The sequence below is a fragment of the Salmo salar genome, chromosome 10 (genome assembly GCF_965601325.2).
Source record: "Salmo salar chromosome 10, fSalSal1, whole genome shotgun sequence".
NCBI lineage: Eukaryota > Metazoa > Chordata > Actinopteri > Salmoniformes > Salmonidae > Salmo > Salmo salar.
In genome coordinates this window covers 31476477-31502026 of record NC_138300.1, presented here as the reverse complement: position 1 = coordinate 31502026, position 25550 = coordinate 31476477, and the positions used below count along the sequence as shown (strand labels likewise).

General features: G+C 43.0%; 1 protein-coding gene across 8 annotated transcripts in view; it reads right to left on the bottom strand.

Annotated features, from left to right (window-relative positions):
- Positions 1 to 25550, bottom strand: part of LOC106613970 (vesicle-associated membrane protein 4) — a 42108-nt gene that overhangs the window by 6142 nt on the left and 10416 nt on the right. For all 8 annotated transcript variants that reach the window (XM_082956895.1, XM_082956897.1, XM_082956898.1 and 5 more), the window contains 5 exons: positions 23886 to 23932; positions 23737 to 23787; positions 7030 to 7130; positions 130 to 209; positions 8 to 59 (listed from right to left, as the gene is read on the bottom strand). In XM_082956895.1, the coding sequence (XP_082813021.1) occupies positions 8 to 59; positions 130 to 209; positions 7030 to 7130; positions 23737 to 23787; positions 23886 to 23932 (331 nt within the window). The remainder of the gene's footprint in view (positions 1 to 7; positions 60 to 129; positions 210 to 7029; positions 7131 to 23736; positions 23788 to 23885; positions 23933 to 25550) is intronic.

The window sequence follows — 25550 nt, the reverse complement described above, 5'->3', positions numbered from 1 at the left end:
TACTCACTGATGATGATAAGCAGCAGAAAGACCACCACCAGAGCTATGATGGCCTTCATCTGGAGAAGACAGAAACAAGCATTACACAAAGACATGGATACATACACGGACACACACACGGTGACTCACCTTCATATCTCTCCACCACATCCTCCTGTGCAGCTGCTTGGCTCTGCTGCTAAAGGCTGAAGCGTTGTCTGATAGGCTCACTGGAAGGTCATATGACCAAAGGACACACGTGCAGGGAGAGAAGATGGGGACAGACAGGGAAGAGGTGGACAGGGAGACACATAGAAGAAAACAGAAACGTGTAAACAGCATGTGATAGGAGCTGTTTGTGTTGTATTCTCTGTTTCTATGACTAAGAACTACTTCACCTCATACTCTGGTATGGCAGGGACAACCTCATGTTGCCAAAGCAAAACTTGTTCCTTCTGCCTCTCCATGTCTACATATATAAATAAAGTTTGATTTGATCTCTGTTTGGAGTCAGACAGTTGTTTGACATTCTGTGTGTTGGCAGGGACATGAAAGCTGCTGAACTGAGCATGCAGAGATCTCCTGTTCTCATGTCATCTCCTGTGCTTGTTAACTTCATCAGGGTAGGGGCCAGTATTTTGACATCCGGATGAAAAGCGTGCCCGTAGTAAACTGCCTCCTCCTCAGGCCCAGAAGGTAGGATATGCACATTATTAGTAGATTTGGATATAAAACACTCAAGTTTCTAAAACTGTTTGAATGATGTCTGAGTATAACAGAACTCATATGGCAGGCAAAAACCTGAGAAAAAAATCCAACCAGGAAGTGGGAAATCTGAGGTTTGTAGTTTTTCAAGTGATTGAAACTGTGTATGAGATAGGCAATGGGGTCATTTTGCACTTCCTAAGGCTTCCACTAGATGTCAACAGTCTTTAGGACGTTGTTTCATGCTTCTACTGTGAATGGGGAGAGAATAAGAGCATATGGAGTCAGATGACTGAGAAAACGACGAGCTCAATCTCACGCGCTCCCGTGAGAGTTAGGTGTTCCTTTTCAATTCTGAAGACAAAGGAATTGTCCGGTTGGAATATTATGGAAGATTTATGATAAAAACATCCTAAAGATTGATTCTATACATCGTTTGACATGTTTCTACGAACTGTAATATAACTTTTTTTACTTTTCGTCTGAACTCACTGCGCGAGCACAGTGGATTTGGATTACTCCACTGAACGCGCGAACAAAATGGAGGTATTTGGACATAAAGATGAACTTTATCGAACAAAACAAACATTTATTCTGGAACTGGGATTCCTGGGAGTGCATTCCGATGAAGATCAAAGGTAAGTGAATATTTATAAATGTAATTTTTGTCATTTCTGTTGACTCCAAAATGGCAGGTATCTGTATGGCTTGTTTTGATATCTGAGCGCTGTACTCAGATTATTGCAAAGTTTGCTTTCGCCGTAAAGCTTTTTTGAAATCGGACACAGCGGTTGCATTAAGGAGAAGTGTATCTATAATTCTTTGAATAACAGTTGAATATTTTATCAACGTTTATGATGAGTATTTCTGTAAATTGATGTGCTCATTCACCGGACGTTTTGGGAGGCAAAACATTTCTGAACATTACACGCCAATGTAAAATGTTTTTTTTTTAATATAAATATGAACTTTATCAAGCAAAACATACATGTATTGTGTAACATGAAGTCCTATGAGTGCCATCTGATGAAGATCATCAAAGGTTAGTGATTCATTTTAGCTGTATTTCCGGTTTTTGTGACGCCTCTCCTTGCTTGGAAAATGGCTGTGTGGTTTTTCTTGTCTAGGCGCTGTCCTAACATAATCTAATGTTATGCTTTCGCTGTAAAGCCTTTTTGAAAATCGGACAATGTGGTTGGATTAACGAGAAGTGTATCTTTAAAATGGGATATAATAGTTGTATGTTTGAGAAATTTGAATTATGAGATTTTTGTTGTTTTGAATTTGTCGCTCTGCTATTTCACTGGCTGTTGAATAGTGTGTCCCGCAGGTGCGCTAGCGTCCCACCTACCCCAGAGAGGTTAACAGAGCTCAACTTGCTCCAGCCAATAACTAGCAGACTACCTACAGACAGGGATAATAAGAACATTGTAATCATGCACCATCTAAAAATTGTCACATGCGCCAAATACAACAGGTCAAATACTGACAGTCAAATGCTTACTTACAAGCCCTTAATTCACAGTGCAGTTAAGAAAAAAGAAAAAAAAAAATACACAGAAATGAACAAATAATTATTAAGGAGCAACAATAAAATAACAGTAGCAAGGCTATATACATGGGGTTCCGGTACAGAGTCAATGTGTGGGGGCACCGGTTAGTCGAGGTAATATGTACATGTAGGTAGAGGTAAAGTGACTATGCATAGATAATAAACAGAGAGTAGCAGCAGCATAAAAATGGGGAGGTCGGGACAATGCAAATAGCCCAGGTAGCCATTTCATTAACTGTTCAAGAATCTTACGGCTTGGGGGTAGAAGCTGTTAAGAAGCCTTTTTGACCTAGACTTGACGCTCCGGTACCGCTTGCCGTGCGATAGCAGAGAGAACACTCTATGACTAGGGTGGCTGGAGCCCTTGGCAATGGTATAGAGGTCCTGGATGGCAGGAAGCTTGGCCTCAGTGATGCACTGGGCCGTTAGCACTACCTGCTGTAGTGCCCTGCGGTCGGAGGCCGAGCAGTTGCCATACCAGGCGGGGATGCAACCAGTCAGGATTCTCTCGATGGTGCAGCTGTAAAACCGTTTGAGGATCTGAGGACCCATGCCAAATCTTTTCAGTCTCCTGAGAGGGAATAGGCGTTGTCGTGCCCTCTTCACGACTGTCTTGGGTGTGTTTGGACCATGATAGTTTGTTGGTGATGTGGACACCAAGGAACTTGAAGCTCTCAACCTGCTCCACTGTAGCCCCGTCGATGAGAATGGGGGCGTGCTCAGTCCTCCTTTTTCTGTAGTCCACAATTATCTAATTTGTCTTGATCACATTGAGGGAGAGGTTGTCATCCTGGCACCACACTGCCAGGTATCTGACCTCCACCCTATAGGCTGTCTCATTGTTGCCAGTGATCAGGCCTACCACTGTTGTGTCGTCGGCAAACTTTATGATGCTGTTGGAGTCGCACTATGGTGTTGAACGCTGAGCTGTAGTCAATGAATAGCATTCTCATGTAGGTGTTCCTTTTGTCCAGGTGGAAAGGGCAGTGTGGAGTGCAATAGAGATTGCATCATCTGTGGATCTGTTGGGGCAGTATGTAAATTGGAGTGGGTCTAGGGTTTCTGGGATAATGGTGTTGATGCCATGCCCAGCTACGGGTCGGTAGTCATTTAGGCAGGTCATCTTAGTGTTCTTGGGCACAAGGACTATGGTGGTCTGCTTGAAACATGTTGGTATTACAGACTCGGTCAGGGACAGGTTGAAAATGTCAGATAAGACACTTGCCAGTTGGTCAGCGCATGCTCAGAGTACACTAGTAATCCGCCTGTCCCTGCGGCCTTGTGAATGTTGACCTGTTTAAAAGGTCTTACTCACATCGGCTGCGGAGAGCATGACCACAGTCATCAGGAACAGCTGATGCTCTCATGCATGCTTCAGTGTTACTTGCCTCGGAGCGAGCATGGAAGTAATTTAGCTCGTCTGGTAGGCTCGTGTCACTGGGCAGCTCGCGGCTGTGCTTCCCTTTGTAGTCCGTAATAGTTTGCAAGCCCTGCCACAAGGGCATCTGAGTGGCGCAGCGGTCTAAGGCACTGCTTTGCAGTGCTAGGGGTGTCACTACAGACCATGGTTCAATTCCAGGCTGTATCACAACAGGCAATGATTGGGAGTCCCATAGGGCGGTGGACAATTGGCCCAGTGTTGTCTGGGTTAGGGTTTGGCTGGGGTAGGCTGTCATTGTAAATAAGAATTGGTTCTTAACTGACTTGCCTAGTTAAATAAATAAAAATATATATATACACACACACATTTTTCCCCCATTAAAATAACATAAAATTGATCAGAAATAAAGTGTAGACATTGTTAATGTTGTAAAAAGAGGTCAGATGAAGCAGATGCTAAGCTACAGGACTGTTTTGTTAGCACAGACTGGAATATGTTCCGGGATTCCTCCGATGGCATTGAGGAGTACACCACATCAGTCATTGGCTTCATCAACAAGTGCATCGATGATGTTTACTTTCTCACTTATTCACGATTCATTCAGGATTATCCGTAATCATGGTAGCATCCACATTAATGTAGAAGTGTATAGAAACATTTCTATTCACAATAAAGAGTCTCCAAAATGACACAATACACTATTTACCATAATTTTGTGCCCAAAATAAATTAATCTGAAATAACCAAAACAAACAGAAAATGCATCCAACAAGTTTGTAGTCACAGCTTAATGTAATCATTGCGTGCTAGGAATACGGGACCAAATACTAAAATGTTGACTACTTTAATACACTTAAGTAAATTTGTCCAAATACTTTTAGTCTCCCCATTTTAGGGGACCATGTACAAAAAGTGCTTTCATTTCTAAAACGGTTAACCTGATATGGTTCAAAAACCCCTAAATTTAAAGCTGACAGTTTTCCCATTAAAACTCATAGCCATTGTATCATTTCAACTCCAAAGTGCTGGAGTACAGCAAAACAACTGAATGTGACACTGTCCCAATACACCGAAACTGTATTAGGGTTCCTTCCTAAACACACACCAGTGTTCCAGATGTGGATATTGTGCTGGTGGACATGACAGAGACAACATCTGTGTATGTCATGATGAACCTGGAGTACCCAGGACGGCTGGAGAAAGCCCGTTTCATCTGTTCATCACAACAGAGGAGAGAGCAGGAAGGCGTGTGAGCGTGTGTGTGAGAGAGAGAGCGAGCGCAAGTGAGAGCTAGCCTGTTAATGCATTCAACCGGTAGAGATCATTAACACATGTAGTGTACTGAACATAGAGATCATATAATTCACATAGAATGGGCAGAACACCTGGATGTGTTCAGTTTCCAACATCCTCTAACAGCTCCTTACTGCCCCAGATGAAAAACATCCTTACTAATTAGAGCTCTAATCATTATTAAGACCGTACAGACTAGATAAATAAAAGGTCAAATAAAAATAAAACTTATTTTACACAGTTGCTTAGACGGGCAGGTGTGGCCTTGCATTTTGTGTGTGTGTGTTCTGTATGTCATCGCCACATTTGGCTCTGATTAGAGACCGACCGATTATTTGAGGACCAAAAAAAGCCGATACCGATTAAATCGAACCATTTATATATGACAATTACAACAATACTGGATGAACACTTATGTTAACTTAATATAATACATAAATAAAATCAATTTAGTCTCAAATAAATACTTAAACATGTTCCACTTGGTTTAAATAATGCAAAAACTGAAGTAAAAGTGCAATATGTGCCATGTAAAAAAGCTAACGTTTAAGTTCCTTGCTCAGAATATGAGAACATATGAAAGCTGGTGGTTCCTTTTACATGAGTCTTCAATATTCCCAGTGAAGAAGTTTTAGGTTGTAGATATTATTGGACCATTTCTCTCTATACCATTTGTATTTCATATACCTTTGACTATTTGATGTTCTTATAGGCACTTTAGTATTGCCAGCCTAATCTCGGGAGTACATAGCCTTGAAGTCATAAATAGCGCTGTGTTTCAAGCATTGCTAAGAGCTGCTGGCAAACTCAGTAAAGTGCTGTTTGAATGAATGCTTACGAGCCTGCTGCTGCCTACCACCGCTCAGTCAGACTGCTCTATCAAATCATAGACTTAATTATAATAAACACAGAAATATGAGCCTTTGCTAATTAATAATGGTGAAATCATTTCATTTCAAAAACAAAATGTTTATTCTTTCAGCGAAACACGGAACCGTTCCATATTTTATCAAATGGGTGGCAATCCTAAGTGTAAATATTGCTGTTTCATTGCACAATCTTCAATGTTATGTCATAATTATGTAAAATTCGGGCAAATTAATTACGGTCTTTGTTAGAAAGAAATGGTCTTCACACAGTTCGCAACGAGCCAGGCGGACCAAACTTCTGCATATACCCTGACTCTGCTTGCACTGAACGCAAGAGAAGTGAATCAATTTCCCTAGTTAATATTGCCTGCTAACATGCATTTCCTTTAGCTAAATATGCAGGTTTAAAAAAATATATACTTCTGTGTATTGATTTTAAGGAAGGCATTCATGTTTATGGTTCGGTCCATTTGTGCAACGATTGTGCTTTTTTCGCGAATGCGCTTTTGTTAACTCATCACTCTTTTTAGCGAAGTTGAAGTAGGCTGTGATTCGATGATAAACTGACAGGCACCGCTTTGATTATATGCAATGCAGGACAAGCTGGTTAACCTAGTAATATCATCAACCATGTGGAGTTAATTAGTGATTATGTGAAGATTGATTGTTTATTATAAGATAAGTTTAATGCTAGCTAGCAACTTACCTTGGCTTCTTGCAGCCACAAGGTCCTTTTGATGCTGTACTCGCTTAACAGGTGGTCAGCCTGCCACGCAGTCTCCTCGTGGATTGCAATGTAATCGGCGTCCAAAAAGGCTGATAACCGATTGTTATGAAAACGTGAAAAATCGGCCCTAATTAAATCGGCCATGCCGATTAATCGGTTGACCTCTAGCTCTGATCCATGATAACCAAAGAAGAGCAGTCAAGAGTGAGAGTTAGCCTTGTCTCATCTCCCCCCACATTCCCATTCCGGAGTGACTGAGTGGAATTCTCAGTGGGAAATTAGCTCCTGTAGAGGATGACTAATGGACCTGTCAGAATTCCAGGTCATCTCCAACAGGAATGTTCTCTTGCTTGTACAAACGTCTGGCAGGGTACACTCATAGGATTACATACACAGTCTCTTTCCCTTCCTATTTGAACTGTTTATGTAAGAAAGGAGTCTACCGTGTTTTTATGTTAGTCTCAGATTCTGTACATATCGTTTTATAGATATTAACTTGATCTGAATAGGACTTGAGTCTCACCTGACTTGTCCTGCAGGTCCTCAAGTCGCTCTCCCCTGTCGATCACCTTAGAGATGTTCTCCTGCATCACATCAATGACCTCATCAACCTGCGACTGCACTCTGAGGAAAGAAACAAACATGAATGTCAACACACAGAAATAACATGTTGTGAACAGTGTTGAAGGTGGAGGAGTTAGCTGGTACAGGTGTTCCTACTGACACATTCACAAAACCACACAGGGATGTTCAAATAAATGCACACCAGTGGAGGCTGCTGGGGGGGAGGATGGCTCATAACTGCCGGAATGGAATCAAACATTTTATTTTAACAGTATCAAATCAAAATCAAATCAAGACTTATTGGTCACATATACATATTCAGCAGATGTTATTACGGGTGTAGCGAAATGCTTGTGTTCCTAGCTCCAACAGTACAGTAGTATCTAACAATACACACAAATCTAAAATAAAAATTATGGAATTAATTTCAGCAATGTCAGAGTGGCATTGACTAGAATACAGTATGTACGAGATGAGTATAGCAGTATGTTAACATTATTTAAAGTGACTAATGTTCCATTATTAAAGTGGCCAGTGATTCCAAGTCAATGAATACAGGGCCGCAGCCTCTAAGGTGCCGGGTTGCGTAACCTGGTGGAAGCCAGCTAGTGATGGCTGTTTAACAGTCTGATGGCCTTGACATAGAAGCTGTTTTTCAGTCTCTCGGTCCCAGCTTTTATGCACCTGTACTGACCTCGCCTTCTGGATGATAGCGGGGTGAACAGGCAGTGGCTCGGGTGGTTGTTGTCTTTGATTATCTTTTTGGCCTTCCTGTGAAATCGGGTGCTGTAGGTGTCCTGGAGGGCAGGTAGTTTGTCCCTGGTGCTGCGTTGTGCAGAACGCACCACCATCTGGAGAGCCTTGCGGTTGTGGGCGGTGCAGTTTCCGTACCAGGCGGTGATACAGCCCAACAGGATGCTCTCAATTGTGCATCTGTAAATGTTTGTGAGGGTTTTATGGGCCAAGCCAAATTTCTTCAGCTTCCTGAGGTTGATGAGGTGCTGTTGCTCCTTCACAACACTGTGTGTGTGGGTGGACCATTTCAGATTGTCCGTGATGTGTACGCCGAGGAACTTGAAGCTTTCCACCTCCACCACTACGGTCCCACCGATGTGGATAGGGGTGTGCTCCCTCTGCTGTTTCCTGAAGTCCACGATCAGCTCCTTTGTTTTGTTGACGTTGAGTGAGAGGTTATTTTCCTGGCACCACTCTCCCAGGGCCCTCACCTCCTCCCTGTAGGCTGTCTCGTCATTGTTGGTCAAAAGGCCTACTACTGTTGTCTGCAAACTTGATGATTAAGTTGGAGGTGTGCGTGGCCAAGCAGTCATGGATGAACAGGGAGTACAGGAGGGGGCTGAGCACACCCCATGTGGGGCCCCTGTGTTGAGGATCAGCGTAGCGGTGGTGTCGTTTCCTACCTTTACCACCTGGGAGCGGACGGTCAGGAAGTCCAGGACCCAGTTGCACAGGGCAGGGTTCAGACCCAGGGCCCCGAGCTTAATTATGAGCTTGGAGGGTACTATGGTGTTGAATGCTGAGCTATAGTCAATGAACAGCATTCATACATAGGTATTCTGCTTGTCCAGATGGGATACGGCAGTGTGCAGTGTGATGGCGATTGTGTCGCCTGTGGATCTATTGGGGGGGTAGGCAAATTAAAGTGGGTCTAGGGTGTCAGGTACAGTAGACGTGATATGATCCTTGACTAGTCTCTCAAAGCACTTCATGATGACAGAAGTGAGTGCTACGGGGCGACAGTCATTTAGTTCAGTTACCTTTGCTTTCTTGGGTACAGGAACAACGGTGGACATCTTGTAGCAAATGGGGACAGCAGACTGGGATAGGGAGAGATTGAACATGTCCGTAAACACTCCAGCCAGCTGGTCTCCGCATGTTCTGAGGACGAGGCTAGGGATGCCGTCTGGGCCGCCAGCCTTGTGAGGGTTAACACGCTTAAACTGTCTTACTCATGTCGGCCACGGAGAAGGAGAGCCCACAGTCCTTGGTCACAGGCCGTGTTGGTGGCACTGTGTTATCCTCAAAGCGGGCGAAGATGGTGTTAAGCTTGTCCAGAAGCATGAAGTCGGTGTCCGCAACGTGGCTGGTTTTGTTTTCCTTTTGTAGTCTACGATTGTCTGTAGACCCTGCCACATACGTTTCGTGTCTGAGCCATGGAATGCAACTCCACTTTGTCTCTGTACTGACGTTTTGCCTGTTTGATTATCTTACAGAGGGAATACCTACACTGTTCGTATTTGGCCGTCACCTTGCCATTGTTAAATGCGGTGGTTCACGCTTTCAGTTTTGTGCGAATGCTGCCATCTATCCACAGTTTCGGGTTGGGTAGATTTTAATAGTCACAATGGGTACAACATCTCCTATACACATCCTGATGAACTCAGTCACTGTATCCGTGTATTCGTCAATGTTATTCTCAGAGGCTACCCGGAACATATCCCAGTCCACGTGATCAAAATAATCTTGGAGCGTGGATTCCGATTGGTCAGAACAGCGTTGAATAGACCTTAGCACGGATACTTCCTGTTTTAATTCTGCCTATATGAAGGGAGGAGCAAAATTGAGTCGTGATAAGATTTGCCGAAGGGAGAGCGGGGGAGAGCCTTGTAGGCATTTCAAAAAAGTTGAGTAGCAGTGGTCCAATGTTTTTCCAGCGCGAGCACTACAGTCAATGTGTTGGTAGAACTTCAGTAGCTTTTTCCTCAAATTTGCTTTCTTAAAATCCCCTGAGTCAATAAATTTGGCCTCGGGATATGTGGTTTACAGTTTGCATAAAGTCCAGTGTAGTTCTTTGAGGGTGTAATAATATTCAAAAGATAAATACGCAACGCAGAGGACTAGAGGTCAAGAGGGAATTAGTGATCAATGGAAATAGTTGTTTCTTTGAAGATTAATGTGTCAGGGACACGGGAGGAATTTCAGTCCTGGACTTATAGCTACATGTGTCGCGCAGCGGTCTAAGACACTGCATTGCAGTGTTGTGGCATCAATACAGTTACTCTAAATATTTGAATTTTTCTCCCTGATTTGCTTTGGGGTCTGTGTTATTGAAGAATAACATCAACTGCTAACAAGGGCCGTCATGGTATCGGCGTGAGGGGGAATATATACGGCTGTGACTATAACCAAAGACAATTCTATTGGGAAGTAATACGGTCTGCATTTGATTGTGAGGTATTCTAGATTGGGTGAACAAAAGGACTTGAGTTTCTGTAGGTTATCACAATCACACCATGAGGAGTTAATCATGAGATTCCCCCCGCCTTTCTTCTTCCCGGAGAGTTCTTTATTCCTGTCTGGGTGATGTACTGAGAACCCAGCTGGCTGTATGGACGTGGACAGTGTGTCCCGAGAGAGCCACGTTTCCGTGAAACACAGTATATGTTACAATCCCTAATGTCTCTCTGGAAGGAGATCCTCGCCCTGAGCTTGTCTACTTTATTATCCAGACACTGAACATTAGTGAGAAATATACTCAGAAGCGGTGGATGGTGTGCATGCCTCCTGAGTCAGACTAGAAGTCCACTATGAATGCCTCTTCTCCGCCGGCTGTGTTTTGGAGCAGCCTCTGGAATAAGTTCAATTGCCCTGGGGGGTACAAAGGATTCAATTCGGGAAAGTAGTATTCCTGGTCGTAATGCTGGTGAGTTACCGCCACTCTGATATCCAAAAGTTCTTTCCAGCTGTATGTAATAACACAAAACATTTTCTGGGTTAATAATGTAAGAAATAACACACACACACAAAAAAAATACTGCAAAGTTGCTTAGAAGCAGAGCTGCCATATCTGTCGGCGCCATCTTACTCTGTATGTGCTTGATACCATTCCACTCACTCCACACCAGCCATCATACTCCAGTCCAGCCATTATGAGCCATCCTCCTCCCCTCAGCAGCCTCCACTGATGCACACACACAAACACCCTATTCTCTGGACCAATACATTTTTTTAAACCTTTATTTAACTAGGCAAGTCATTTAAGAACAAATTCTTAACGGCTTACCAAGAGGCAAAAGGCCTCCTGCGGGGATGGGGCTTTGATTAAAAATATAAATGTAGGACAAAACACACATGACGAGACACCACAACACTACATAAAGAGAGACTTAAGACAACAACACAGCAAGGTAGCAACACAACATGGTAGCAGCAAAACATGCTAACAGCATAAACATGGTACAAATATTGTTAGGCATAGACAACAGCACAAAGGGCAAGGTAGAGACAATACATCACGTGAAGCAGCCACAAGTGTCAGTAACAGTGTCGATGAGTCTTTGAATGTAGAGATGAATATAAAACTAATCGAGTTTGAGTGTTTTTTGTAGCTCGTTCCAGTCGCTAGCTGCAGCTAACTGAAGAGAGGAGCAGAATGTGACTGGCAGAATGGGTGTTGTGGAGGATGAGAATGTGGAGGATGAGGGTTGCAGTAGGTATCTCAGATGGGGGGAGTGAGGCCTAAAGTTGTTTTATAAATAAGCATCAACCACTGGGTGTTGCGTCAGGTATACAGAGATGACCAGTTTACAGAGGAGTATAGAATGCAGTGATGTGTCCTATAAGGAGCATTGGTGGCAAATCTGATGGCCAAATGGTAAAGAACATATAGCCGGTCGAGAGCACCCTTACCTGCCGATCTATAAAATTACGTCTCCGTAATCTAGCATGGGTAGGATGGTCATCTGAATGAGGGTTAGTTTGGCAGCTGGGATGAAAGCGGAGCGAGGTCTCCTGAGTGGCGCAGTGGTCTAAGGCACTGTGCCACTAAAGATTCTGAGTTCGAGTCCAGTCTCAGTCGCAGCCAGCCACAACTGGGAAACCCAATTGGCTCAGCGTTGTCCGGGTTAGGGGAGGGTTTGGCCAGCAGGGAGGTCCTTGTCCCATCGCGGACTAGCGACTCCTGTTGCAGGCCGGGTGCAGTGCACGCTGACACGGTCGCCAGGTGCACGGTGTTTCCTCTGACACATTGGTGCGGCTGGCTTCCGGGTTAAGTGGGCATTGTGTCAAGAAGCAGTGTGGCTTGGTTGTGTTTCGGAGGACGCACGGCTCTCGACCTTTGCCTCTCCCGAGTCATTACGGGAGTTTCAGCAATGAGACAAGACTAACTACCAATTGGATACCACGAAATTGAGTAGAAAACAGGGTAAAACATTTTTAATTGTGATTTCGATAGAGGAAACGAAGTCTAGATTTAACCTTAGCCTGTAGCTTGGAGATGTGCTGAGAAGGACAGTGTACTGTCTAGCCATATTCCCAAGTACTTGTATGAGGTGACTTCCTCAAGCTCTAAACCCTCAGAGGTGTTAATCACACCGATGGGGGGTGGGGGGAGGGGGGATTTGTCAAGAAAGCTTTATTTTAGAGCGTTTAACACAATATCCGGGGAGGGGCCAGCTGAGTTTAAGACTATCATCTGCATATTAAATGGATGAGAGAGCTTCCTACTGCCTGAGCTATGTTGTTGATGTAAATTGATAGGAGCGTGGGGCCTAGTATCGAGCCTTGAGGTACTCCCTTGCTGACAGCCAGTGCCCGAGATAGCAGATGTTCTTACTTTACACACTGCACTCTTTAAGAGAGGTAGTTGGGTACCCAGGCCAAAGACCCCTCAGAGAGACCAATTTTCCTTAGCTGATCCACAAGAATAGAATAGTGTACTGTATCAAAAGCTTTGGCCAAGTCAATAAAAATAGCAGCACAACATTGCTTAGAATCAAGAGCAGAGTTGACATCATTTAGGACCTTTAAGGTTGCAGTGACACATCTCTAACCTGAGCGGAAACCAGATTGCATACCAGAGAAAACACTAGACATCAAGCAAGCAAGACAGTTGATTATTGACACGTTTTTCCACTAAGATAAACAGGGCAAGATAGAAATTGGCCTATAACAGTTAGGATCAGCTTGATCTCCCCCTTTAAATATAGGATGCACCGTGGCTGCCTACCAAGCACTGGGAACCTCCCCAGAGACAGGTTATAAAGGTGAGAGATAGGCTCGGGGATGATAGAGGCTGCAACCTTATAGAAGAAAGGATGTAAACCATCTGACCCAGATGTTTTTTGGGGGTCAAGTTTAAGGAGTTCTTTTAGTACCTTAGACTCAGTGATTGCCTGCAGGGAGAAACCGTGTAGCGGGGCAGGGGAAAAAGAGGGAGGAGCATCAGGGATAGTTGCATTAGAAGGGCTGAGGGATTAGGAAGTGTTGGACAGGCAAGGAGGCATGGCTGAGTCAAATAGGAATCCTGACAATGTGTTGTGGTGATTAAAGAGCTCAGCCAGTAACAACCACATCAAACAATAAGGGACATGGGCAGCTGTGAGGAGAAGGGTTTATTCTCCAGGTCTTTCACCATTTTTCAGAACTTCTTGGGGTTAGACCCAGAGAGAGAGAGTACTGTTCCTTAAAGTAACTACCTTTGGCCTTCCGGATACCCTGAGTGCACTTATTTCTCATTTGCCTGAACGAGAGCCGGTCAGCCTGAGTTTGCGTGTGCTGAGCCGTTCCCCAAATGGTGTCCTTGAGGTGGAGCAACTCTGCCAGATCACGGTTGAAGCAGGGCCTGAACCGGTTTTCCTCTATTCTAATCAATACCACTCAGACAATGCTCTTCATAATAGTTATATATTTCTTAATTCCGTTATTTTACTTTTAGATGTGTGTATTGTTGTGCATTGCTAGATATTACTGCACTGTTAGAGCTAGGAACACAAGCATTTCGGTACATCTAATCAATAAAATTAGAGTAGATATCCGTCCTCCCTCCCACACGGTCCTGGACCACACTTGGACTGACCACTACCCTCACCTGTGCCCAGCTGATCCTGCCACACACACACACACACACACACACACACACACACACACACACACACACACACACACACACACACACACACACACACACACACACACACACACACACACACACACACACACACGGAAAGAAGGAGTATGTGTTGCAGAAGAATGCAGTCATGTTTTCTTCTCTGCGAGAAAACAAGTCAAACAATGACTCTGAAAACATCTGTCCTTCTCTTTTGGAAACGTGAAGAAGTCAAACCGGGCTGATGATTATGTAAGATCCTCACATCACTGGAGTTCAGTGTGCTGCTGTGTCCCTATGGAGAATAAAACCATCAAAACACCACCAGAACACACACACACACTACAATCTGACCTGGGGCAGGGGTGAGGGATGAGAGGTGCAGGGCAGGGGTTAGCTTCCCACCAAATAAACAAACATTTCCAGGAACCTGAGTTGAGATCTAATTAGGCCTAATTATTTATGTTTATAACAGCATCACAGTGTGACCAGAGAGGGGAACAGGATAGTCTGGTGCCAATCCGTCTTAACAATGACCTGCGCTGTTCTCTATTGCTCTGTTCTGCTGTCGCTAATATGGAAAAACACACTACACGTCTTCAAAGACTAGCTGCCTTACTACCCAATGATGTAAACAACACTAAAAAGGTAGTGTTACATAATAATCAGAACACACTGTGTGTTTCTGTTGGGATCAGATGTTTCTGGTAAACAATGTTAGACTCTGTTAATTAATACCAACACAGTCTGTGGGCTGGGCTCTCTGTCTGAACTCTGCCAGTGCTGGGGTGTGTGTGTGGGGAGCACACATACGCTCACACACACACACCCTCACTCCATTGTCATATTCCAAAATAATTTGATATACAATGTGTTATATGATTTCAGTGAGTACAGTAATACTTTACCCCTCAATGAAAGGTGCCATGTTTAAATATGAGGGCAAGCAGTTCAACACAGGTAAGTCATATTATTCACCATTTTCAGTATTGGTCCATTATGACATCACAACTACATAAGCACAGAATGTCATTGTAATTCTATGTGAGCCAGCCATGTCACAACTGATCAATACATTCCAAACTTTCCCTTTGAACATTATGGGGACTGAATACTGAACATAGAACACCAGTATCAAGAAGACAATCTCAGATTCCACCTGAGACATAGTTATTACAGCAGACCACCATAAAATATAGAACGTGTTACTAGACAAAAACTTGAGGTTGCAGGAAAAGGTGCGAAAGATGACACTGTCAATCTCATTGATGCTGAGGAGAATCCTGCAGCCGCTACAAGAAGACAATGCTTCAATAGGGAACCTTGGTGCTGCCAGTACCAACTCCCTTCATCCTGCCCCACCATCTCAACCCAGGGCCACCGAGAAGCTTCCTGAGCTCAACCAGAAGGTTCATCACACCTCGCATCCTTCCTGCAGAATTCCAGTACTGGAGTTGACTGAAGAAAGAGTGCTCTGCAACAAATTGCCAGTTTGAAGGCAGTGGAAAAGATTGTGACTGAGGAAAGTAAGCTACATCCTCCTTCCAGAATCACGGTACTGCAGAAGAGTGCCATCTGCAATGGGATTCGTTGAGGACTGCATGTAGCTCCAACATATCAGCAGACAGGGAAGGCTAGTTTTCCTCACATTCGGAAGCCACTGTGACCCATCGAGACCAAAAGGTATCAAACCTGTGTAGTGAAAGACATCCTCTTCCATAGTGCTAAGGCATTGAAGGCAGTCCATGGACCCAAAATGGCCACCAAGACGCCATTGCCTTCCATTAGATCCAGTCACTGTGCCTAACAATGGTCCCAAGAAGGAGATATTCCGGCCAGTCACACCAGAGAGCAACCCGCGTCCTGCTTTAAAGTTCAGAAGGCAGGTCGTGAAGAAACATATTCAAATCAAGGCTCAGACCCTAACTATACAGGATCTACTGACATGCCCTGATAAGATGATATTGAAAGTCTTCTATTACGAGGCTGACCAGTTGATGGCATATCTGAAGGCCAAGCTGATCAGTGTCACCCAGGAATTGAACCTGATGAAGAGTGGAGCCAAGATGGACACTCAGGCTTTGGAGGAGAAGAAAGCAAAGGAACAGTTCAAGGCAAAGGTGGAGAAGTACATCCAGGAGATTTTCCTGGTAAAGGTGGATTCTGACCTACAGGCCTGCCATCATTAACTTTTAACTGGACTGTGTTTACAGGCAGTAGCAACAGCGCAACTTTAGATCATTAGAACATATTCGCCAAAAGCCACAAAATACACCTGAATGGACTTCTGTAAATACCTTGGGTGTCCTCCTACATTTAGAAACTTCACAGTCCTATTGATCAAACAACCCTGTAAAAGGCAGGTTCTATTGCCCTCAGTTGCTTATGCACATCAACAAGATCAACAACTAATGCTAGCCAGAGCGAGATTGGCAAAAATTCTAACGAGGGAACATTAGATAAACACTATAAAAGCTTTTAGTTAGTTTGCCGTCAAAACTGCACTGATAAACGATGGGGAACAGTAGCCTGCTCGTCCTTCTGCAGCTTGCCTGCCAATGCATGCTTGTCCCAACCCACAACTGAATGGGAACTTGCCTGCTATGTTCCTTTATAATGTCCACGTATGTATATAAGGATGCTGTATATATCATTAACATATTAAAACAAAAACAGAGAAATCATATTTGTCCAGCCTTTGCTGCTATACTTGCAGATCTGCATAATATTCTGCGACTCAAATCAAAAAGTATTTAATAACTCTAAATAACAAAAACGTAGGTTATTGTAACATTTAAACATTTGCATTGCATGGCTCACCGGTGCAGTTGAATGCAGCATTGCTGTATGGTGTTTTGTTTTAGGTTTAGTTTTATGGTTATTCATTGTCAAGCTTTAAAAACCAAAGCCAGACTGCGACATTTTAGTAGCCAAGCTAGGACTGTGGCATGTGTCTGTACACTTTCCCTCCGCTGTACGCTGTAAATCTGACACATGAAAGCAGTGCAGCTGAAGTCATTGAGGCAGCAAACAATGTGTCAGACCAGCTGTGATTTACAACCTGATAGCAATATTTTTTGGACTACCAAGAAATTTATTGGTGAATTAAATGAATCATGCATTGAACTGCATCCATATAGTCTGCCAACAATGCCTTAGTGTGCGTCATGGAAGTTTGAGTAAAATATAACCTATTTTTAAAACCTCTTATAAAGTTGGTTTTGAAGCATAAACTAGGAATTTGATATTTTTTACTGATATGTCTGGTTGTTTCATATCTGCAAAGTAGTTAAAATGCTGTCAGTTCCACATTAAATATTATACCACTTTCTGACCTAGTTATACTATTCTTTACAGTGCTATGCCTCTTACACCGTTTAAGATAGAAACTTTAAAACTGGCAGACTAGTCTGGAATAGTGTGTATGTATACAGCTTTTTGATACTATTTATACTTTTAAAAACTTTTATTAAACTTCATCCACTTCTATGGGGTTTCTTCAACATTCTAAAGCTTCCATTGTGACATCATGACTTCCAACATTCCAGTCACTGTGAATGCAACTTGACACAAATCAGATACTTTATCCACAAATTACAGCATATGAAATATTCCTATATTTCTCTGCTATTCAAATCTGAAATCAGTTCAAAAATATATTCTATTAATCTAACGATACAGCTGTTTTAGTAACCGCATAAACAAAATTCTCTAACTTTTTACAAACAACTGACATTTTTGCCCATTTTCACAGCACTTTAGACAAAACATTAAGTGTGTGACATCTTGGTCTACTTCACTGCTATTCAAATCCGGAATCAGAACAGAATTATCTGATACTAGGGCTGTTGCGGTGACCTTATTGCCGGCAGTCATGACCGCAGTAAAATTCCACGTGACCATTCACCGTAATCTCCTCTTATGCACTCAGGACATGTGTTGGTAGTATCCAACTAACTAATGGCCTGGTACTCAGGGCTCTATTGTCCTTTTAAAACACTGACATCAATGCAATCAAAAACCACATCAAACACTATCGTGCTTTTAAAACTCACCTCACTGTAATTGATCAATTTGAAGAAAGAAGTTCAACAACAGATTGAAACAGTGGAAACCATGAACATTGTGGATGTTGTTTCAAAGCCTAACAACGAGATAGACAGCGCTTTCAAAAGGTAATGATTCATTCAAGACACCCATACACATATTAGAGCTTATACATACACATAGACCTATATATGAGCCCAAGACTGAAAAAAATATTAAAATGATGATTGTGCAGTTCCTTATACAAAACATAGCCTATGCATATTATGCAGCACAGAAATATATATATATATATATATATATATATATATATATATATATATATATATATATATTTTAAAAACTGATTTAAGATGTTTAATTGGTCTAGCCTATACTCCAAAATTATTCAAATTCTAGTAATCACCTTTGAGTGTGGACTGTATTATTATGAATACTAGATTAACTGGTTACCTTATGCGACACTTCAAAGTTTCTATTCATGAGTCAGAGAGAACGTATAGGCCTAGGTGATGCTGTTGGTTCATTGATTGTGCAGGGTGGCTTACAGAGTTAGCCTACAATAGTGAATTTGTATTTGATTTTGAATAGCCTAGTAATAGGACTTTTAAAAATAATTTCATAATTAATAGGGTGACACATTTGGCTACCTTTAGCTGCAGAATATATCATCACCGTGATTTTCCATCTCCTCCCCTTTCTCCTTCATTACTTTCTCAAGCAAGCAGAGAGAGTAGCTGTCAACAGTTTAATGAAGTATGTTTCGTTGTGAAAACATGTTACTTTCGACGTTCCCGACAGATTTCACTTGGTTTCCCAAATTAAGCAATTGGTAGCTGCAGGAACAAGGTTGGGGAGCCCATGGCATACAGTTTTGTCGGAATATCACCTGTCATGCAGTGAGAGGTTGCATGCTCCACAAACAGTGGTTGCTGCATGGAGTGAAATACCCGGAGTAGCCTACCCTAACGAACAGATGGGAAAGCAGCTTCCATTCGCTATTCGACTGCATAAGCATTTGACGTATTTTTTTCCCTGCCCATTTGATAATGGACCATTCTAAATCTAAACTAATTTAAAATATTAGTAAAGATAATATTAAGAACAGTCTGAAGGGTGATAGGGTCACTTGATGAGAGAACAGCTGTGCAGCCTGATGCAAGGAACAGAGCCTAAGCTTTTTTTGCGACTTTCTCAAATCATCAAAAGCCTATAGTTGCATCATGCAGCCCATAGAATGTCTTACAAACCTTATGTTTTGATTTCTATCATTAACAACTAAAGTTGCCAAATAACTCTAAATGTAGCATAGCCTATAGGACCGGTTCCAAATGATCACTTTTACGCTCAATATAGCATTCATAGAACTGGAAATGTAGCCTTTCGATTTTATTCAGCTAAGTTCAATTATATTCTTCTTACTATCAAATCATATAAAATAATGACACGGGACTTATAAGCATATCTTGTCTGCTAAATGAACAAGCCTACAGCCTGCCACATAGCCAGATAACATACAGTAGTAGGCCAACTCCTATTCTGTTCATCTGAAATACATTAACTTCATATCACGTTTCTTTACCTACCTAAAATAATGAATGAATTTATTGTTATGGTTTATATTAAAATTGATTTATTAGACTTGTTAAAATGCAGATGTTCCAAAGGCACGCAGCAGCAGCTTGTACGTGTGGAGGCCTGAAGATGCTAAATGTGTGAGACTGGCAGTATTTTGCTTGACAATAATCGTCTGACAGATTTCATGAATGACCGCCACAACCCTATCTGCTACCAATCAAAAGTTACAACTGTTTGTTGGTGTTGAGTGATGAAAAGTAACTAGCTAATATCAGCTATATCGCAGAGTACGACCCTGCCTCACACAGGAAGCGGCGCAGGTCCTAATCCAGGCACTTGTCATCTCCCGTCTAGATTACTGCAACTCGCTGTTGTCTGGGCTCCCTGCCTGTGCCATTAAACCCCTACAACTCATCCAGAACGCCGCAGCCCGTCGTGTTCAACCTTCCCAAGTTCTCTCACGTCACCCCGCTCCTCCACTGGCTTCCAGTTGAAGCTCGCATCCGCCACAAGACCATGGTGCTTGCCTACGGAGCTGTGAGGGGAACGGCACCTCCGTACCTTCAGGCTCTGATCAGGCCCTACACCCAAACGAGGGCACTGCGCTCATCCACCTCTGGCCTGCTGGCCCCCCTACCTCTGAGGAAGCACAGTTCCCGCTCAGCCCAGTCAAAACTGTTCGCTGCTCTGGCACCCCAATGGTGGAACAAGCTCCCTCACGACGCCAGGACAGCGGAGTCAATCACCACCTTCCGGAGACACCTGAAACCCCACCTCTTTAAGGAATACCTAGGATAGGATAAAGTAATCCTTCTAACCCCCTCCCCCCCTCTTAAAAGATTTAGATGCACTATTGTAGTGGTTGTTCCACTGGATATCATAAGGTGAATGCACCAATTTGTAAGTCGCTCTGGATAAGAGCGTCTGCTAAATGACTTAAATGTAATCAGCTAACAGCTCATTGTTATTGATTACAATGCATTTCAATGGCAAAAAAAAGGGCCATAGACTAGAATGGTAAAGAAATCTAAAATTCTAGACCCATCTCCTCTTTCACCATTTAAGCTATCAACTCCAAACCAACGCTGACATGTTCAGACTGACCCTACTTAGATTGCTTGTCAAAATAGTTTTTATAGTATTTAGACCTTTTTGAAGTACAACCATTTAAAATAAATAAACATGGGTTTGAATGAGAACCATAGGAATACAGAGGTAGCTATTCAAAATGGTCCTGCTCCTTAGCCAATTAAGAAACAAGACCAACTTTAAAACATTCAGGCTATCCTAACTTCAAATTCTTTAGAATCTTTATCATATATAAACATTTGCATAAATTAGCATAAAAAAAACATAACTCAGCAACAGTAACTCTTGACCTGTTCAAGCTAGAGACACCAAACCAACTTTAAAATGTTCGGGCTATCCGAACATCAAATTCTTTAAAATGTTTATCAACTATAACTTTACAAATGTACATAAAACTCACCACGGCTGGGGCCCACCCACGTCAGGCATCCAACTCTTCCGACAACCGTCTCAGACGCAACCCCCCGACCGACCGCAGCGGCACCAACTAATGTTCACATGTTCAGGCTATCCTACCCACTGCCACAAAATACCTTCCAAGAGCTGAATGAAGCAAGTCACACTTTTCTTAATGGATTTCATTTTCTAATTTATTGTTGTGATCACATGTAGGCCTATTTGAAATACATACTGTATTTTGGATGCATTTATTCAATTTAATGGTGTGTAAAGTGCCTTTAGAGTGCCTGAGCTGTTCATCTGATAACGAGGAGGACCACGATGGAAATAATTCTGTTGACTTTGTGATTTTTATTCTTGACCATTTTAAATGTGTGTAGTGTTGTATTTATAATGACTGAGGAAACTCAATGTATTTGACATTTACCAAATTAATAAACAAATTAGGATAATTACTTCATTCAGGTGGAGACAAAACATCAATTTGGGATAAGTGCGGCCAGCTCCAAGCTGAAGACATGGGAGCACTGCGGCCGGTGCTTTCATCCCAGCCGCCTGGAGAAACACAGCGAGGTCTGTGCCAAGCTGTCCTCCAAGAGCTCCAGATATGGGGGTCTTTGACAGCCCCAAGCACCAACTCAAGGGCACCGACTATGTCAAGCAATACGTGGTGTGATGCACCAAGGGTCTGTCTGGAAATCACCACTCTTGTATTTGTTACTGAACAGACAAACCGGAAGAGCAGCAGGGTTGGGATTCTAGAACAGATGTGCTGTGGGCATTGGCGGTGACATCAGGTCAATCGCTAGAACACCTGTTGCCCATAAGATTACCTCAACCTTGGTATCAGCGAGGGTTCCAATAAGAGGCAGTACTACTAAGAGGCAGTATATCCAGAACCATCTAAATCAACTGTGTTCAGCAGTTCCACAGAAACATACAGTGAGGGAAAAAGGTATTTGATCCCCTGCTGATTTTGTACATTTGCCCACTGACAAAGAAATGATCAGTCTATAATTTTAATGGTATGTTTATTTGAACAGTGAGAGACAGAATAACAACAAAAAAATCCAGAAAAACGCATGTCAAAAATGTTATAAATTGATTTGCATTTTAATGAGGGAAATAAGTATTTGACCCCCTCTCAATCAGAAAGATTTCTGGCTCCCAGGTGTCTTTTATACAGGCAACGAGCTGAGATTAGGAGCACACTCTTAAAGGGAGTGCTCCTAATCTCAGCTTGTTACCTGTAAAAAAGACACCTGTCCACAGAAGCAATCAATCAATCAGATTCCAAACTCTCCACCATGGCCAAGACCAAAGAGCTCTCCAAGGATGTCAGGGACAAGATTGTAGACCTACACAAGGCTGGAATGGGCTACAAGACCATCGCCAAGCAGCTTGGTGAGAAGGTGACAACATTTGGTGCGATTATTCGCAGATGGAAGAAACACAAAATAACTGTCAACCTCCCTCGGCCTGGGGCTCCATGCAAGATCTCACCTTGTGGAGTTGCAATGATCATGAGAACAGTGAGGAATCAGCCCAGAACTACACGGGAGGATCTTGTCAATGATCTCAAGGCAGCTGGGACCATAGTCACCAAGAAAACAATTGGTAACACACTACGCCGTGAAGGACTGAAATCCTGCAGCGCCCGCAATGTCCCCCTGCTCAAGAAAGCACATATACATGCCCGTCTGAAGTTTGCCAATGAACATCTGAATGATTCAGAGGACAACTGGGTGAAAGTGTTGTGGTCAGATGAGACCAAAATGGAGCTCTTTGGCATCAACTCAACTCGCCGTGTTTGGAGGAGGAGGAGGAATGCTGCCTATAACCCCAAGAACACCATCACCACCGTCAAACATGGAGGTGGAAACATTATGCTTTGGGGGTGTTTTTCTGCTAAGGGGACAGGACAACTTCATCGCATCAAAGGGACGATGGACGGGGCCATGTACCATCAAATCTTGGGTGAGAACCTCCTTCCCTCAGCCAGGGCATTGAAAATGGGTCGTGGATGGGTATTCCAGCATGACAATGACCCAAAACACACGGCCAAGGCAACAAAGGAGTGGCTCAAGAAGAAGCACATTAAGGTCCTGGAGTGGCCTAGCCAGTCTCCAGACCTTAATCCCATAGAAAATCTGTGGAGGGAGCTGAAGGTTCGAGTTGCCAAACGTCAGCCTCGAAACCTTAATGACTTGGAGAAGATCTGCAAAGACAAGTGGGACAAAATCCCTCCTGAGATGTGTGCAAACCTGGTGGCCAACTACAAGAAACGTCTGACCTCTGTGATTGCCAACAAGGGCTTTGCCACCAAGTACTAAGTCATGTTTTGCAGAGGGGCCAAATACTTATTTCCCTCATTAAAATGCAAATCAATTTATAACATTTCTGACATGCGTTTTTCAGGATTTTTTGGTTGTTATTCTCTCTCTCACTGTTCAAATAAACCTACCATTAAAATTATAGACTGATCATTTCTTTGTCAGTGGGCAAACGTACAAAATCAGCTGGGGATCAAATACTCATTAAAAAAAAAAGTCAGATTTGTTGATGGTTCAGAAAAGCAGAGGAAATTAACAAATATTAACAAAAAACTGAATTACGTCTTTCGTTCATAATTTCAAATATAAGAGTGTAGACTCATGCCCCCCATCCCAAAGACACACACACACACACACAATGTGCATACACACTTACTGTCTGATTTTGTCACTTCCAGCTCCAAATCTGGGTCCAGTTGGTCCCCTCCTGAAAGAAACATACAAAGAATCTGTAGCTCCACATACACAGCACTGGATAAGAAAGGTGGTCAATTCAGTCACACACACACACTCATGTTTACTCACAGGAAGAAGTCCTCCTCTTCATCAGAGTCTTCCTCCAGCAGGTTCCTCTGTGAGGGGGCAAAGGTTAGATGTCAGGGGTCAGACACACCACCACTGATATGGAATACAATGACATGGTAGCAAATCAAATCAATTACATGATCATTGAGAAACCATGCAACATCTAATCTATTTTCTGTTTTGTTTACATAAGCTAATAAAAATATATATATATTTCTGCTCTGTTGTGCTGGTCTCCTATGTGTCTTGTTGCTATAAACATTACTTGAGAGAGAATGTTGTTTGTTTTGCCTTTCACAGTGTATTAGAGCATGGAGTCTATTAAGAGGAGCTGAGTAGTGTGAAGGCCTCCAGAGACTGGCTGATCTGAGGTCAGCTTACCAACCATCATATACCTACCTCCAACAAGACAGACTCTTCTATTGAGTTATATAAGTCCCTATATAAAATATGGGTTAAAACTGAGCTCAGTTAAAACCATATAATAGACTGTGTATAAAACTGATCACAGTGAAGGAATGGTACATCTTTCTCAGGTGGAGAGTTGGCTACAGAATAAACATAATGTCTCTGCTTATTATTCTTCTCCTGTCGTGTGGACTTTACTAGCCATTACCAGGTAACTAACTCTGGCAGACTGGGCTAAACCACACCCTTATCAGGGATATCAGATCCTTGTTCAATCTTATTCCACCAGGGACAGGTTGGATATGGCCTAAAGCGATGGCTCTGACCATAACAACCATAACAGACCTATCAGAGTCTGGCAACAACAGTGGAGAGGAATCCCCAAAAACATGCCAGAGAGAGCTCCATAAAGTCTATATCGAGCCTCAGTCATATTTTTATTTTGTTAACTAGTTAAGAACAAATTCTTATTTACAATGACGGCCTACCCCGGCCAAACCCGGACGATGCTGGGCCAATTGTGCGCCACCCTATGTGACTGGACTTCAATCACGGCCAGTTGCGATTCAGCCTGGAATCGAACCAAGATCTGTAGTGACGCCTCTAGCACTGAGATGCAGTGCCTTAGACCGCTGAGCTACTCGGGAGCCCACACATAAATACACCATATGACCAAAAGTATGTGGACATCTGCTCGTCGAACATCCCATTCCAAAAATAATGAGCATGAATACGGAGTTCATCCCTCCTTTGCTGCTATAACAGCCTCCACTCTTCTGGAAAGGCTTTCCACTAGATGTTGGAACATTTCTGAGAGGACTTGCTTCCATTCAGCCACAAGAACATTAGTGAAGTCGGGCACTGTTGTTGGGCGATTATGCCTGGCTCGCAGTCGGCATTCCAATTCATCCCGAAAGTGTTCGATGGGGTTGAGGTCAGGGCTCTGTACAGGCCAGTCAAGTTATTCCACACCAATCTTGACAAACCCTTGCTGTATGGACCTCGCTTTGCGCATGGGGGCAATGTCATGCTGAAACAGGAAACTGTTGCCACAAAATTGGAAGCATAAAATCGTCTAGAATGTCATTGTATGTTGTAGCGTTAAAGATTTAGGTGAAGTGTTTAGTTCCTCCTCTTTCCCCCTCCACCAAACTTTACAGTTGGCATTATGCATTGGGGCAGGCAGCGTTCTCATGGCATCCGCCAAACCCAGATTCGTCTGTCGGACTGCCAAATGGTGAAGCATGATTCATCATG